The sequence below is a fragment of the Sander lucioperca genome, chromosome 7, assembly GCF_008315115.2.
Source record: "Sander lucioperca isolate FBNREF2018 chromosome 7, SLUC_FBN_1.2, whole genome shotgun sequence".
NCBI lineage: Eukaryota > Metazoa > Chordata > Actinopteri > Perciformes > Percidae > Sander > Sander lucioperca.
In genome coordinates, this window is record NC_050179.1 from 1,628,436 (window position 1) to 1,646,810 (window position 18,375).

General features: G+C 41.6%; 1 protein-coding gene across 4 annotated transcripts in view; it reads right to left on the reverse strand.

Moving 5' to 3' along the window:
• srgap1a (SLIT-ROBO Rho GTPase activating protein 1a) overlaps positions 1-18,375 on the reverse strand; it is a 97,776-nt gene that overhangs the window by 37,713 nt on the left and 41,688 nt on the right. For all 4 annotated transcript variants that reach the window (XM_031283138.2, XM_031283139.2, XM_031283140.2 and 1 more), the window contains exons 3-5: positions 13,237-13,399; positions 6,302-6,364; positions 569-748 (exon numbers count right to left, since the gene is read on the reverse strand). In XM_031283138.2, the coding sequence (XP_031138998.1) occupies positions 569-748; positions 6,302-6,364; positions 13,237-13,399 (406 nt within the window). The remainder of the gene's footprint in view (positions 1-568; positions 749-6,301; positions 6,365-13,236; positions 13,400-18,375) is intronic.

Below are 18,375 nucleotides of genomic sequence, written 5' to 3' on the forward strand. Positions count from 1 at the left end.
AAATACATTAAATTATGTTTTAAAAATGGCAACAAAAAAGGGGAACAAGAACGAAAAAAAAGCCTAAACTAAAAACAGACTGTGTCCTTCACTGCAACTAGGATACCTCAGTCTGAGCCATCTGTCTTTGTCCTACACTTCCTCTCTACCAGAAAAATAGAAGGCTGTTCGTCCATCACCATCCACTGACCAATGGGCTCCGACTCACACACTTCCAAATCGTCCATATATTAACACTTCCCAAATGCATTCCAGGAAGAGTTGTGTTTAAAAAGCCAGTGAATCATTTGTCATAGAGGTTTAACAGAAAGCAGGCTTGTTCTGAGAATAAAAAGCCTGCTCTTTGGCTGTGACAATGCTTTCAGTTTGTTTTCCCTTTACTCAGGTCAGCGGGACTTCTGAGAAAAAGCCATGCCAGTTTTCTAATCAGATATTGTGTTGTGTCCAAAACTACTAAAAGAGAAACACCTTAAGGAAAACAGAATAGCGTGACTACTAACTAAGTTTAAATGCAATTGTCACAAATTGGATTACAATTGTTAAGGGTTGCGAACCCCTGGCGTTCTACCTTCTCTTTCATCTTCTCGATCTTTTTCACGGAGCTGCGCCTCTGGTATTTGTCCTCCATTCGGATGCTGAAGACTGGTTCTCCCCTGCCGATCTGCTTCTCCTCTTGCTTCTCAGCCTCCTTCAGCTTGCTCTCGGCGCTTATGCTCTCCGAGTGGTACATGTGGTAGGTCTTCATCACCTGGAGACAAACACAAGTGGAAAATAAGCTGCAAAGAAAATATGTTTTAAGGCCTGTTTGTCATTATTTCCTTATCAAGATTTGCAAAGGGCAACATCCTGAGACCGTGCAGTGTTACAGTTTCAGGTCAGTTTCTGTGAGGTCAAAGGTCACTATAATCTACCTTCATAGTCGCGACTGGCCTTTTATAACCCACAACTATGGCTTCTATCCTTTGGCCCGCTGATTTATCACATATCGATTCAACTAATTTCACAGCAGGCGGTTCGTCTCTCCCTTAACCACAAACCAAAGACAGATCCTCTCTAGCCTTTTTATATGAGGCACTCATTGGACCACAACCACCACAAATCACTGCAGCTAAATCTAACATGCTGCATTCATTGATCTATATTTGGGGGGAAAAATACACTCAGGAAGAAGATTTGGTTTCGCCCTCTGGTTTTTTCCCTCTGCTTTTCACACAAGCTTATTAAGAGGGAGGTAGACTGCTCTTTGAGTGACAATTCAGCTCTCATCTTTGCAAGTGATACAAGTAAAGTCAAAACATGTAAACGGGATTAACAACACATTCAAAAAAGGGCTTTACATTTGAATTTTAAATGCTGGAATCATTGTGTTTTAAAACATCAGAAGGACAGTCTGTGTTGCACTTTGCTGGCTCTAACGACATGTAACATGTAGCATATGCTTCTTAAATATATCTAAATACATATATATCTTTTTGTAAAGGCTAATATGGCAAATAAGTTGAACCCTCCGCCCCTTGTGTCATCACACTGTAGTGATCAAGTGATTTCAAGGGAAATGCTTTGCCTTGGTTGGTGAACGGCTGATTAGAACTACTTCCTAAAGTCTGAAAGTCATTATCTTCAGACAGTTGGAGTGTGAGCGTTACTCATACATACTCCATGTCCGCACTAGACAGTTACTCAATCGTTAAAGAGCCGGTAAACCACGAAACACAAACAATGAGTTCTTCAAGAGAGCTGAGCGATCATAAAAGTCATATTAACACTGGCTCACATCGTCAGGAGAAGGGGGAACGGACACATGTGGGGGGCTCTGAGGACAGTGCAGATGAATCACTGGCTGTGGGCGAAACATGGAGTCCATGCTATGGAGTTATCAGCAAGCAAACTCACTGACCCTCACGCATGCATAATAATGAACATTCACAGTAGTATTACTGATTTTCATATAAATATACAGACTGCAATAGAAAGTAGCGTCCCATCCCCTGCCACGAGACACTGCAGATTATTGTCCCAAAAAGAATTCTGGAATTCCCTCTACACATTCAAACAGCTGTATTGATGGGCATGGTTCTGGCAAAAAAAAAAGAAATTCTTAAGGACTGGAAAACATTAAATCCACCATGTTTCAGAAACTGGCTACATGAACTTGTTTCAGTGATCCACCTGAAGAAAACGGCAGACTAAGTATTCAAAAAATCAGCATAAATGGGAAGAATCCTGGGGCCCCTTTTTGGAATATATGGACCCAATTTGATTCTACTTGTATTTATGCATGTACTTATGTGGTGACTCGTGCTCTCTGATAGGAGCCCTGGAACAGCTAATACACATTATCCAGCATTCACAGGGTTAAAATCCCAACAGTTACAATTCTAAAAATGTTATGTGTCACAGCCCGGTCTTTGACCTCTGGATTCCCCTGTGTTTTCTGTTTGTTTCCCTGTCTGTCTTTCCCTGTGTCTTCTCCCCTGTGTGTGTATGTGTGTGTGTGTGTGTGTGTGTGTGTGTGTGTGTGTGTGTGTGTGTGTGTGCTTATCAGCAGGGGCGTGGCTCTACAGGCATTACCAGGCACACCTGACTTCCATTTACAATCAAGCTCAGTACAAGAAACCCGGCTCTCCACTCACTCATTGCCAGATTGTTTTCCGCTCTCCATGTGGTAACTCTTCAGGCCTAAAAACTCCAGTGAAGATTTTTACTTTGACCCGTTGTTGTACATTGCTAAAAATAACCTCACCTGTGCCTCCTCCGTCTCCAGCACCTGCCAGAACTGAGCCTGCCTTCCTGCTGATCCTCTGCCACTGCCTGCCACTAATTCCTCACCACCAGACACCATCTGTTTTTACCGGGATTGTCTCCTCACCACTTTGATTAACTCTCTCTTACTTGCAAATACTGAGATTAAATAAAACTTCTAACTACAATCCATTGTGCATTGTGACAGTTAAGAATCATTCCAAACTAGGGGTGGAATGGTACACTGAAGTCACGGTTCGGTTCATACCTCGGTTCAGACATCACGGTTCAGTACAATGGAGGGAAAAGCATAACAAAAATGCAGAAGGCAATTTTATTTTATTGTGCATGTCTCAGGCTGTACCACCTAGTGTCATACAGTCTCTCCCCTGAGCTAGCTGCAACAGCCTGAAGTGTATAAAGTAAGATGTAAACAATAAGTAGGCTACCCCACATCATCTCCAGACTCCATCTGGAACTTGTAAACAAAATAAGACAATCAGCTAGTAGTGTGATATGGGAGACAAGCATGTCTCATGCTCTCATATGTGAATGCACAGAGCAGGGGTGTTAAAAGAGCAGCTTCGGTTACACAGAGTGAATTGTGGCGTTAGCTTCACACGCTAACAGCGGAGCTAGCAGCAAACAGCGAAGCTAACAGCTAACGGTGGAGCTAAAAGCAGAGCTAACAGCGGAGCAAATGGGCCTGGAAGCCATTTGTGGTCGAGGCAAGAAGGGATACAGCTACAGTACGTCCGTGTTTGGTTGTATATGGAAGGGACTAGTTTGCTTCGTGTGGACTCACTGGACTGACTTGAAATGTAGGCGGAGCTTGGGAGCTTCAGAGTTAAGGCGGAGCGCGTATGTAATCAGTAGTTCCACATTACATTAATTAATTTGCACGCAAGTTTTATTTATTTTTATACCGTGTATTCTCCGTGTAAATTCATGCACCGAACCGAGACGCCCGTACCGTTTTGGTTCAATATGAATACATGTACCGTTCCACCCCTATTCCAAACCCACATTATCACTGCCAGAGCGGTAGATGGCTCTGTCACCAGTTTTGATGAAGCTAGCTCATCACTGAGCGAATCAAGCGATCAAGCTATCATGTCTTATAAGAAGACCGTGCATGCTCCCGTTCTGCCTTTCGCTCTGCTGCCTGCCTGCATTGAGAACACCTGAGCTTTGTTAGTTTGTTTTGAGATGGAAGAACCAGAAACACCACCTTCAACTTTGAGTGACCGTGGCGGTGAGGAAGGAGACCACCCCTGGCCCTACTTAGAGTCCATGTTTTCATTTGTCGGAGTGAAAGACAATTCATATAGAATGAAGTGTCTACTCTGCCTCCCGAAAGATTGCGAAATAATGGCCTTCAAAAATTCATCGTCGAATTTGAAGAAACATACAAATATAATACACAAATGGCACACCAGCTTGAGCTATCAGTAAGCGCTAGCTAACTAGCTACCCGCGGTTCATGACATGCTGCAGAGTTGTACATTCCTGTCCTTGTACTGCTGCTACAGCCAAAGGAATTGTGAGTGTCCTTTAGGCTAAACATTTGAAGTAAACAAATATGAACAATATGATATTCAAACTTTTGACTGCTTTCTTTAATAACTACATAACACAATACTTGTACTTTTACTTTCAGTACTTGAGTAGTACATTTTAAATAAACTACTTGCAATACTTAAGTACAAAAAATGTTGAATACTTTAGTACTTCCACTTAAGTGTGGTGCTTAAAGAGCACTTCAACTTCTACTCAAGTCACTTTTTTGATAGAGCACTTGTACTTTTACTCAAGTCTGGGTCTCTAGTACTTTATACATGTCTGGTGGCAATACAGAGCACAAGTGGTTTAACCTGGAATGAACCAACTCCAACAAATTACAGCTCCAGAATGTATGCAATACACTTTGAATGCACTAAACCTCAACTTCAGTACAAATAGAGACTCACCCATCGCAAAATCTAAACATCTTTCCCCCAAACTGAGTTATTTTTGTACACGTGGAACAACGAAGCAAAGCCTAACTTGTCTGCAGCCCTTTGCCTTTTGTGGGGTTTGGCCTAACTGGAACCAGTTTAGAGATGGGTGACTGACCTTGGGCCCTGTAGTCCTCATTTATTGGTCTGGAGTCTGCCACTGCTGTATTTACTTTGGCATTTCTTTTAGAGGGACATATTTATAGACGGAGCAAACCTGTTATTTAATTGGAAGAGGCAAACATCAGGACTGTGGCTGTCTGATGCAATAGCTACTCAGTGTGTGTGAGTGTGTGTGTGTATGTGTGTGTCTTCCCACATGGGCTAAACCAGGTCAAATCTGGAGCGTGGACTGTGGTGAGAGTGACACACATACAGTTTGGACTAACACGTTTGTCGTGTTTGGAGCAGCGCCGCCATCGACTGGAAGTGTAACCACTGTAATCCACTGCAGTGAGTTACTGGAGACTGTATAAGCAAACTGAGTTGCTTTTCGCTCCATCTCTTGGGAAGCGACAACAACTGCCTCGACCTGTATCTCCATCTGTGTACATCCCAGGTTACCATGATGATCAATGAGAAGGCTCAACACAACGCCATTGATTGTTAGGGAGGAATGACATAATTGCGGATAACACAAAACTCGCAGATTAACAGTATAACTAAATTCTACGGTATTTGTTTCTTGAATACTTTAGTGACATGTTATTCTGACATGTCATGTTTGTCAGTGCTGATGCCTGTGAGTGACATAAAGTACAATCATATTTAAACAACATTGCCTCGATTCGATCCAGTCATTCTGTCTGAGCAGAGCATCTAATTGCCAACAACATATGTGAGGCATTAAACTAAGCTAGTAGGCTAGCAGAACTGACTGGGACAATTAAGGCAGTGGAATTAGCTATTGATTCACGATTAAAGTACCTTTCTCTACCAAGGTCATAAGTACATGCAGACAACTACTTACAGCTAAGGCATTGAACAGAGGTGATGAAATGGCCTTTATAGAAACTAGACTGCAGCTCTGCAGCTTGTTTGATGTAGAAGTTTGATGGTGTGGTGAAATGTTACTCTGTGTTGCATGTAATGTCTCTCGCTCTCTCCCCAGGCTTGTTATCTGTCTTTGTCAACTTTTGAATGAAGGTAACAATACCTAAAAGAGATCATCTTTTTTTTTTAAAGAAAATGTATCCTCAAGTTGCTATTTGCCTCCAACTGCCTGGTGTGGCTTTGCATGAATTTGTTTTGAAGAGCAAGATAACTAAGCTGATAAGAGCCATTACAAGCAGATAATATGAACACTAATGAGTCAAACATAATGTGATGGTACTTCACAGTTTGAATATCTTGTTCATTAGGGTAGAATAGATCACTTTGGTAGATGTCTATTTGCTTGGATGTTTAATATTTGATCCCTCAGACACCTCTAAGCTGCAGGGTTAAAGACTTCAAGCTGTTAGTTGGAAGTTAGTCAGCTCAGTGCTATGAACCAGTCTCAACCACAGCAAAGACCAATGTATTTGCATTAGTAAAAATAAGGGGCAGTCATTAATACTTACTGTGTATAGCTCATTTAGGACCTTCATCAAGTCTTCCTGGAGCTGAAAGGCTATTTCCTTGCTCTGAAAAAAGAAACAGAAAGAACAACCAATGAGACAATTACAACAAATCAGTAAATTCAAACAAGTACACAAAAAGAGTTTTCCCAGACCAAAACTATAGTTTATAGCCCATTCAAAACTGTCTGCAATGGTGAATCTACATTGCAAACACTGCAGATTGAACTGTAACTTAACAAGTCTAGTATATTGGGTTTTAAACGAATGGTGGACAACAACCAGACATTGACCCGTGGTCTGAATGGTACACATACACAACAGAAAGGTGGATTTATCATCCTGTGTCAAATGAGTGGTTTCTGAGTGAAAGGGGTATCAGTGTCACGACGGCTTTTCCTTTCAAATCGGCGAACACAGCTTGAGTTTCCCCGTCCACATGCTCAACACATTATCTGGCTTCTACACCTCATCGTGAAAGATTTTTTCCCAAATATGTTAACTCAATCAGCTGTGCCACAAGACTGACTCAGTAATACTATCACACACACACACGCCCACGTTAATGCACCTCACGGTTGTGGGATACAGTTTAACAGTGACTAAGTGATGGATTTAGAGGGGCTTTCACTATTAATTTAACTGTGAGGCTCACATATTTCCTTAACACTGACTCACATACTGTATCACATGTTTATGAGATTATGAGTCATGATTCAGGACAATGAATTTTTGATCTCTCTACTACAGTCGATACCACGCTCTGCTACCTGGATGATGTTACAGCCTCATTCCCGCACTCCAGGTCTTTCTCTAACCCAATTAGCCTCAGACAAATCTCATTTTGGGAGCCGCTCCCAGCAAAAGGCTGTAAGAGGGTTCTGCGGGGGTATTGAACCACCTAGTGCAGTGGGATAGAGTAGTGGTGATGTACTTCTGATCAAGTATGGAGTCCACTGCATGGCAGTGATTGGCAAAAATAAACTAAATCTACATCTACACTACAACTGTTTAAATTAGTCATGATCAAAGGTACCCTGTGGAGTTTTTGACTACTAGTAGTGCTATGGAGTGATGTTTTTATGACTGGGTCCCTGTTTTATTGTTATAGTGTCGTGCACGTGTGCAAACAGGCAAGCAACGCAATACACAAGACACGTGCCAGTGTGCAAACAAATGCAAGAAAGAAAAAGACTGCAACCTAGTTTACATGGACGTTAACAATGCAAGTTTTTAAAATATGACATATTTGACTTTGCAAACGTTTAATGAGAAAGAAAATGTATTCAACACACTTGCTAGACCTCACCTCAGAGAAACAGTGTTTTGAGAAACTGTGTTTTAGTGAGAAGTACTGAATGTAAACATAGATTGCACCATGTAAACTTAGGAGCAGTTGTTGCACAATGGTTAAAGGTTGGGAGAAAATGTGGAGGAAAACTTTTTTTTAAAGTTTTTTTCCTTTTCGGACAGTTTTTGAAAACATTAATTGTAATAGTATTTTTAATATTATTTGTAACACTGTATATATTGTTCTTTTTCCTTTGGTGTGTTGCTACGCACTTTTTTATTTTATAGTTATATGTATGTATGTATGTATGTATGTATGTATGTATATGTATATATATATATATATATATATATATATATATATATATATATATATATATACATATATATATATATACATATATATATATATATATATGTATATATATATATATAGTTTTGTTCAAAATAAAAAATAAATTAAATGAAATGAAAACTTTTTAAAAGTAATTTGTAAGGCTGCTTGTTGATTGTCCAACGTGCCCTGAACAGAATTTATGAGAATTATCCGAGCCATGTTTTTATAATAGTTGCAATTTATGGCAATATTATCTGCTTGTATCAGCTGCAGGGTCCAGTGCACACAGAGGTAGTTCTTACAAACAATACTGCCCTTACAAACTGAACAATGTATGAGTTATCTTTACTTGAGATTAGATGAGTCACACACTCTGTTGCCTTGCACACGAGTGGCCTCATGTGTGTGTGTGTGTGTGTGTGTTGGCAACAGGTAAGAGGCTCTATTGAGGTCACACACCTGATTGATACAGGTGAGTTTACAAGCATGTTCGTTCTGACGCACGGTTTTCACAATCTTCGGCTCTAAGAAGGAACTGAGAAGCTGAACTGTCAAAAAGTAATAGATCAAGACAAAAGCAATCTTGTGAAAACTTATGTGCACAAACGTGCAAAACTCTCACTCTTGTTCTTCACAAGTCGCTCACGGGTAAAGCTGCACAATGTCTAAGCAAGTGAATAGACAGCTAAGAGGATTACACTCTCAGTTTACCGGCTGCCAGGCCGGTGTCTGAAATTAGAGTGGCGTGCTGGGTGACCTGACCGATTGGCAACATCTTCCCAACCACCACCTGCTCTGTCAGTTCCCTAATTTGTAGCTCCTACCTAATCAGAGTGCAAACAGCCTTTAAGCCTGGATAACCAGAGCTTTAGAAGTACCAAACTTGGCAAAAGTGAAACTCAGGCATGTTTGAGAACGAGTGTAGATAAAGGAGCTCCACTGATACGCTATGACTAGTTTTTTTCGGTAAATGATAGAACAATCTGGTCCTTAAGTTTATAGTAGATCTGTAAATGTATCTCACAAAACATGACAGTACCACATTTTAACTGCCTATTAATTGTAGATCCCTGCATATCTTAAAGATCATACAAACACAGGCCTTCTCCTGTGGGAAAACCCATTAGCAACTGTCAGTTCAGAGGACAGAACCTTTGACTATCTGTCATATCTAACACTCATCAGTTCTTCTCCACTGAGGAGGCTGGGAAGTGATCCAGAGCTCAATGAAAAGCCTTCTCAGGGATCACATGAGCTGCGAGAGTGTGTGTGTGTGTGTGTGTGTGTGTGTGTGTGTGTGTGTGTGTGTGTGTGTGTGAGAAGTAAAGGCAGAGATGAAAGTAAATGGGAATTACATTCAAGACATGTTTAGAGTGTGTTCACCAGAGAAGCTTCACCTAACATAATGCTTTTGTGAAACACACACACACACACACACACACACACACACACAAAACCTCAAATTATAAGCAATAACGGCTGTTCACTAAAGCTGCATTTCCATAAAATACTTTCGGTATAGTAACTGCTCCATTCATCTCTTGCTGTATTTCCTCTTCACTGATGACGCAGAGGTACGTCTGTACCAATCACGGACTGCAATGTTTCTAGTTCCACCTTTTAGTAACAGATCAGTGTGCTAGGTACCTCAACAGAGGGATAACGACAAAATGGGATGGAATGGAGCGGTTCTATTGGTACCATCCACAACGTTTGACAATAGAAACGCAAAGATAACCATTGTATTGTGTAACAAACTGAACTGAACTGAGCCAGACTGCTTAATGGAAACTAGGCTTAAATGCGGCGTTTGCGGTGATTTAATTTTCACAACTTAGTCTCTTTCATTTTAAAAGGAATCTCATTTGGGGGGAGGGTTTCCAATTCGGTTGAATTCATTAAAAATATCCTACAAATGGGTTTCCCCTTTTAGATACCATCTGTATTCCAACCACATTAGAAAAATGAAACAACCCCAGGGAGGAGAAACCAAGTCAGCCTTTGGGGAGTGGTGGGTTTCATATTGCCACTGACATTAATCATGGTATCGAGATGGCAGTCGTATACCCTACGGGCCCTGTGCGTGTGTGGTGCTCAACATAGATCGGAGCGTCTTGTCACAATTAACACAATCACAGTCAACAGACACAGTAGAAACCCTGACAAGGTCTTAGCTGATGCATTTCATAAAAACAATCTTTGACCAAATGGCATTGATCCTTTCATTTAAATGCCAAAAGGATAGTTTCAAATTTTGGGAAATCCAATTATTTGTTTAATCTGTTACATGTTTATGCACTGAGTACAGAGCTGGAGTCCTTAGCTTAGCATATAGACTGGAAACAGGGGAAAACAGCTAGCCTAGCTTTGTCCAGTGATAAACAAGTCTTAAGCTGTTGTGTTTACACAATGTATCGTGTTTGTGTAACCCAGACGTGAACAGAAACCAGCTGGAAGGAATTCTGTCATCATTCATTTCATCATTTACACCAGCACTTTCCTACTGTGAAAAGTCAAAATGTCTTTTGGTGAAAAATGCTTATTGTAAAATAAAACACTATCCTGCACATGCTATGCCTGGGAAAAGGTTCCAAACCGCCTCACGCTTTGGGATCTCCACCTTTTAGCTGCAGACTTAGAGTAAAACAAAGAGCCAGTTGTATGAATAATAAAAACTGAATGCATGTGATAACATCTGTCCAAGCATAAAAAACAAAAGAGAGGTCCACTATTTGACGCCTGTACTCAAACATAAAACTAAACATTCACTGTGCAATAAATAAATGAATAATCTACTCACATACATACCTGGACACTCTAACTGCTCTTAACTGCTAATTTATGCTAAATATCATTTATTTATTAACTGTATAATAACACAATACCATACACAGTCCTATATATCTATATATTTATCTTTATTTATCTGTAGTTAATTGTTGTTTACTGTTTGTTTACTTTTTGTAAAAAACATTTAGCTAAATGTTTATTGTTATTGTTATTGTTATTCTTATACTGTATTTTTTCTATACTGTATTTTTTTGTATACCTCTTTATTTAAAGAGTGTTTTGTAGGCTGCTAAAATCTGCTGCTGGAAATCTAATTTCCTTGCGGCAGTCATCCCAAAAGGATCAATAAAGAGAAGTCTAAGTCTAAACACAAATGGGGTGTTTCTAAACAAATTTGTGACCACAATGCAGCACTGAAGACATAAATGCACGTGGCAAACGGGTAAACCGGAGGATGTTGACGAAGACACCAGGGCTACCTTTGAGTCCTCCCTCTGCTGTTCCATCTCACAGCATGAGACCTGAACATACAAGGAAATAAAAACACAGGTCTTTGATGTGCTGGAAGGATGACAACAGTACAGCTGTCTCCTCGAAGCTGCGAGGGAGCCCACATAACATGGGGCCCTTCTCTGTTGTTTGTGCCTCGTTACTGGAGCTCTGCTGAGATCAAAGGCTCGGGGAAGCTTTAATTAGAGGGCGAGCGGCGTCTCGGGTCTCATATGAACCGGGACCTCCCACCAGTCGGCACAATGTCACCTGGATCCACAGAGAAACTGCATTACAAACTTTAAAAGGGACAACTATCACAGATTCCACAGCAATAATGATGCAGGTGGAGGTACCCTGCAGATTGTCAGGATTTGGCAAAGTGTCTTCAGAGTCACACTAAAAATGAAAATCAGCATTGACGGCAGTCAATCATTATGATCATCAAAGTGTGTTGAGTCAGGGTAGTGAGTGAGAGTGAAGTGAAAAACGACCGTTTCACATCTGGCCTCATTAGTAGAACCATAATACTTTAAACGCCATCAAAAAGGAAATGGTTGCTGCAGTTTCCTGTTTGTGTGTTGGGGGTTTGGGTGAGTAGTTAAAGACCACGCCCCCATACAATCAGATAAAAACCACAGCCATTAAGAGAGGTGAATTACTTTGAGAACTAAAAAAAGGAGCCTCACTTTTACTTTTTGAATCTGGAGGTTAGATGGTCAGGGTTTGCAGTAAAGTAGAGCAAAAAAAAAAAAGAAAGAAAGAAAGAAAGAAAGAAAGAGAGGAGGAACAGAGGAAGAAAAAGTCGCACAAGCCTAACTGACACAAAGGCGCTCCTCTGAAGAAAAGCCACTTTGTAATTTAGGCCTGTGGTGGGTTCATGTGACTCCTGCAGCATAGGAGCTCATAATCTTTTAGGGAGTTGTCGTCTTTGTGGTGGAAAAGGCAGCAGAGGCCCGGTTTCAGCCATGAAGCCACAGTCGTCAGACGGGAGAGTGAAGGCATACTGATCTGAAACTGTGGTGGCCGAGGTTCCTCTGCATTACTCTTTTCACAATTCACAAAGCTAAACCCCAGGAACCCAACAGTGTATCATCCCATCAGATGCAAAGCTGAATATATACTGTATGTATCCTGTATATCACGCAACTAAATATACTTTGTTGTCAAATGAATGGGTTAATTGAAAGTGAAAGACTTTTTTTTTTATATCACATAAGTGACTGGAGACACCGCTGCCCGCACCGACCGCCGTGAAAAATCTGGATTGCGTTAGTGGTGAGTTCAAACTTTGGTTTTGTTGATCAAAGAAAAGTCACATCTGACCTCGTCTAGTAGATGTCAGTACAGCAGAAAGTAAAAAAAGAACGATTGAGGGAGATTGAAGCTGTTACAAAGAGACTTCATGGGCATAAAAGAGACAGGGAAATGGTGAGACAGAAGTACGTCAGGACAGCAGGCTACAGTCTGTCGCAGTCTGTGTTTGGAACTGGAGTGAATTTGTGTTAAACATGCTATACAATAAACGGAGTGAAATGAGCAGTGTGTTCCGATTCCGGTTAACAAGGCCTGTAAACGTAGCAATGTTTTATTTTGTGCATATAAAGTGTTTACATCCTTGTGCCCTGTATGTTATATCCCACATTTATCATGACTTTGGTATTTTATTTCAAATATGGTCTAATTTTCTTTCAGTCTGTTCAATTTTTTTCATTCCTCATCAGTGCAGACACCTAAAGGCCATGTTTTTTTAACCTCTCCAACCACAAAACACCTCTAATTTTGACCGCATTGGAAAATAACTTGGAAGACCTGAAAGATTACATCATACCTCCTGTGACATAACAAGTCGTCCATTGTGGTGGCCATAGGGAAATCAAAAGAATTCCCATTATTCTTGTCAGTTGTAGAAGTGTGACGCTCTATTTTATTAACCAAAAGGGTAAGAGTGTATAAGCACTCCCTTTATGAGCGCCCTGACAATCCTATTTAGCTTTGGTGTGATCCTAGCCTACGTGTTGGCCCCCCTCACCTTCTTGAGTAGCCGTGTGGAGTCCTCACTGATCTGCATGAACCTCATGATGACGTTGTTGAGGTAGATGTCGCTCAGTGTGGCGTGGTCCTTACTCTCCCTCCTCACCTGGTTCAGCAACAGGTACCAACAGTTGACTGGGGACAGCAGGTTCTGGTCTTTCCTGAATAAACCAGGGAAACAGTCAGGTGTCAGATCAGCTGCCAAAAGTCACATGGGTAACACATTAATAAACAAGAACACACATTGTCACAGACTTAAAACCCACTCCATAGTTAGGTAGTATGGCTGCGACGAGCAAGCAGGCACGATCAAGTACCCGTATGCGTGTCCTGTGTGTCTGCTTCCATGTCAATGCCTCAGCCCTAATTTCTTTAGACAATATTTGTCGTTTTTACAAGGAGACCATGGCAGTTTCTCGACTAGCAGGTTGTCTACAAGTGCACCAGGGCCTGCTACAAAAAGCACAAGCTGCATCATAGGCCTCCCTTGGTGTTAAATGTCCCATATACCGCTTCTGGGCCTAAAAAGCTCTCCATATATTACATGTACTACGCAGTTAAGTTGGAAATACTTTGTACCGGTGACATTTCTGGGGCAGAGCTCTTGCAATGCTATGAGCCAAGCTGGCTTCCTACAACCAGGGAAGAGTCTGCCACAGGCTTTAAATACAATTAGTGGAGTGAAGTTGGAGAAGCCATGGATGTATTTTTAAGTGAAGATGAAAATAAGAATTACGTAAAAACTGTGACAGCGGAAGACAAACAAGCAAGGCAAGAGAAGTTACTGTAAAGGGGAAATATAGAGATCTGAGTGCAAAAAAAAATGATATAGTGGAGCCTGAGAGCTGTTTCCTGTGCTGTGTGTTGGCTGCTTCCAATCTAACTGTAGGACATTGTCCAGGCCAGAGCAAGCTGGGGCCCTGCATAAGCACTGGCCTGCAGGCTGACTTCCTCTGGGATAACCTATAACATTCCTCCTGCCTGCTAGGAGCAGCACAGAATATGAGTGTGTGCGTGTGCGAGTGTATGTATTAGGGAGAGGGGTTAAGGTTGGGTCTGAGGTCAAGTCTTGCAGGAACCATATGTAGACTCGCCTCTGCTCTTCCCTCACAACATTTGTTTGCATTGACAGACAGCACTTGTCAACACAACAGGTGAAACTCTGCACTGGGCAAGTTGCCCAGCCCTGAACTAGCCTTCAGCCCTGACACAACATCTGCTTCAAAAGCAAAAACGAAGCATTTCTGCAAATGAGCAACTGACACAAACATTCCAACCAGCTGAAAGGCTCCCAGAGACTCTGCAAAAACAGGAAGCAAACTACATTTGATAAAGGCAGAGCCAAACACGCTGACATGAAAAACATCCGAGAGCACAGTCGCTTATCAAAGACACCAGGAAGACGGTGAATGAAAAAAACTGATTTAGCTAAAGATGAGTGGTGTACGGATGCCACATGCCCAGGCTACAGGACACGTGCAAAGGAAGAGAAAGCCAGAAAAAGAGAAAATAAGTGAAAAAAAAAAAAACACACACACACACACACACACACACACACACACACACACACACACACACACACACACACACACTTTCTGCGATATGTATCAGGATAGTGCAATACTGGATCTACATATGTGAAGACAGGACTTGTCTTCTTTGCTTCAACCCATCGGACTCCCCACTGTGAACAGTTTAACCTAATTCAGCATCAGTACATGCACAGGTCTTAAAAATTCAGTATCTCACACAATAGACACTCAACAAAAGCATCACTATTCATTAGCATGAAGTCAATTTTTTTAAATGAAAGTCTAAAAGGTGAAACACAGGAATGACGCAGGATTCATTATAAAACCTTCAAAGAAGATAAAAAAAAGGAAAACTGTGCCACACAGTAGAGTTACAGAACTCTGGGGAAAGTCACTGATGTACCCAAGATTTCTGATCTACTAAATCAAACTGCAGGCCTGCAGCGAAAAGAGTACCGAACGAGAAAACAAGGGGAGGGGGCTGACACAGGCTGTGACGACAAAATAACCTCTGGGAGTTGCTTACCCCACATAATGGCAGGAAAATCTCTCAATGTCATCATTTCCCCCTCAGCCAGGGCAGGAACTGGGTCAGACAGACTCCCAGAAAGATAGACGGGCCGCTTGGGGGGGGGGGGGCTAAAACACAGGTATGAAAGAGGAAACTGATGTCCAGGAGAGGCAGATGAGTGTAAACATAACTCATTTAGCAACTTGGCTCCTATCAACGTGTGTTTATGTGTGTGTTCGGTCCATTCATGCAGTCTAAATCCAGGAGTCGCTGAGTCAACGTCAACATACTAGCACTCTCTCATACAGTAGCAGGATGCTGACATTGAATTACCACTTCAGTATGCAGGGTATTGTAACAGGAGCCCTTATAAGCATCAGAGGCAAAATGGCAGAGTCGTCTCGCGCCTAACTGATAACATCTTCCATTATTAAACTGCGGTGGCGGATTTTATAGCTGCAGCACAGTGACTGGGGTTCACCTGTAATGTAAGTGTACAGTTGCTACCAAAGCAAAGTGATCACTGCAAGTCCAATCACAAAAAGGAAAGTTCCAGTTTGAAATGTGAAAGCATGCAACAGGGTGTCAAAGCCTAATTGATCATTCTAGCCAAGTCATTCCGCTAATAACAAACGGTATTCTTTGCCAATCAAGCGGAATGCGCTGCAGATAGTAATGTCTGCAGTCGCAGGATGTTCTACACCTACTTTTTATCCTCACAGACAATGAGAGGAAGTCCCTTAACCAGACACTGAATTCTGGATAAAGGCCATCTATTTAAGATGATCCCAGCAGTGGCTTTGGCAGTATAAATAATTCAATGATTCCTCTGCTCACCATCTCCATGTCCCTTCTTAAACAAACTTTGTGCGTTCTGCAAACAGCCACTAAAACACAAATGGACGAGGTAGACAGGACTGAATGGCACTACCAAAGACTGCCACTGTAGGCTGGACACAGTCTGTGCGTTAACATGCACAGCAGTAACCGGTTTAGTGAATAACCGGGTTATGCCAGTTCTACCCGTATACATGAGCGGAAAAAACTGGGAAGAATGGCGGGAGTAACTCTACCTCTGGTACAGTAGGTGGTGCCCCTGGTTCAGGTGTATACACGCACAAATACCCTGGTTCCTAAAGGATTTATCTAGGTCTGTTAACCATGGTATGAGAACTCCGATTTTTAGCCGGGGTAAGGTGTTTATAGCGTTAGAAACCGTGGTATTGCCTTATTCCGAATATAATCAGGTTTTTAAACTGCATGTAAACACACTGCTTGATGTGGGTGTGTTGTTTTGTTTTCTCACAGGAAGGAAAAAGGAAGACACTAGTGCAGTTGAACTTTTTCGTTACGGTCATAAACATGTAATGTCTAAACCCATTGACGTATCTGCTACAATCACTAGCGGCCGCCGTCTTTTCTGCTGCAGCGTTGCCTCACATCCTGGACGCTATAAGCTCCAACTGTTTTCAAAAAGCCATTGTCACCGGCTCACAAAGCAGAGAAAGGGGAGGTCTTTCTCCTTATGACATCATAAACGGAAGATTCCAGATCGGCCCATCTGAGCTTTCATTTTCTCAAAGGCAGAGCAGGATACCCAGGGCTCGGTTTACACCTATCACCATTTCTAGCCACTGGGGGAACATAGGCAGGCTGGGGGAACTCACATTAAAGTTAAAAAACCTCATAAAGTGAAATTTTCCATGGGACCTTTAAAAAGGGAGACTTATTTCTTAGTAGGCTATTTTCACAGGACATCACTCCGAATAGATATCTGTTAATCTGCTCTTCATTTTTTTGTTTAAAAAGGGGTGTTATAAAATAAAAATAGGCGCCTTTAAAAACATCCATCTTACTTTAGATTTTGCATCATCCATCCTTCCACTGCTGTCTTGCCAGGGAACTACAGCAAGTCTCCAGCAGTGAGATGACGCAATACTCCTACAGGTGGCACAAAGCCTGTGCTTTCTGCTAAACACTAACTATATCTGACTCCTGCAGAGGATTCTGGACCAAACTTTTTCCTAGCTCGGGCAGACTTATATCTGTATAAGATAAAACATATTGGTGGTGCAGTGGAAAAATATTTCCCCTCCACCAGCAGAGGCCTAGCTTCAATCTCTCCAGTAGCGATACCTCCAGCTTGGTCATAAATACCAACAAACACAAACGGCAATGTTTTGCAGCTTTATTGGGAAGCCAGTGTGGGATCATGTCGTTGTACCTTTATTAGCAACATGGCCTGCACATCAAACTCCACCTGTGTTACACCCAATTGGTGAAGATTCCTAGTGGAAACTGATAGTATTAATCGGTCAAAAATCGTATTGTCGGTAAACAGTTAATTATTAACATCTCTTTCAGAGGTACTGTAGTCTTCCAAAACAAACTAAACATGTCACACATAGTGTATATCAACGCACTTTTGACTGTTAGAATGACACTTGTCAACTTGTCTTAACATCAATCAACAATGTAAACCGGATAAAAAGAATGCAGCTCCACTGACAGCTACAGCCATGGCCCCCTTTTGAAAGCAGCTTGTCTAGACTAATTATACATAGATTTAGCTGCTCATTTTAATGCTACTTTAGCATTTTGCAGCTCCACCAAGCTGACCTGTCATATGAATACTGGCTTCAGGCTACAGACAGAATAAAAACGCAATTTTTCACAGCACAGACAAGTCTGTCCAATGAAAACAACCTAGAGAATATGGAGAGCACAGAAGCCTTACTGTACACGTGTTGTTTATGTAAATACAAAAATACAGGCCAAATTATTTAAAACCCACAGGAAGGTTTTCAATGGTATTCAGACATCTTGTATTTACTTAAGAAATATGCTCCTCGACACTTGCCAAATGTTTGCCCTGTGAATGAAATGAGACTGTACATCACGCGATGAAAACCACAGAGCGCCATAACAGAGTCCCTTCACCAGTTCCATGGGCACACACAGCTGCTAGAGCCATTGGAGCGTCAGACAGAGCACAGGGGCTATTTGCAGACGGCGAGGACAAACACACATTTTATTTTGGTTCCCACCACAAGTTCAAACAATATGCTAATGTATGCTTTTTCCATGAGCGGAC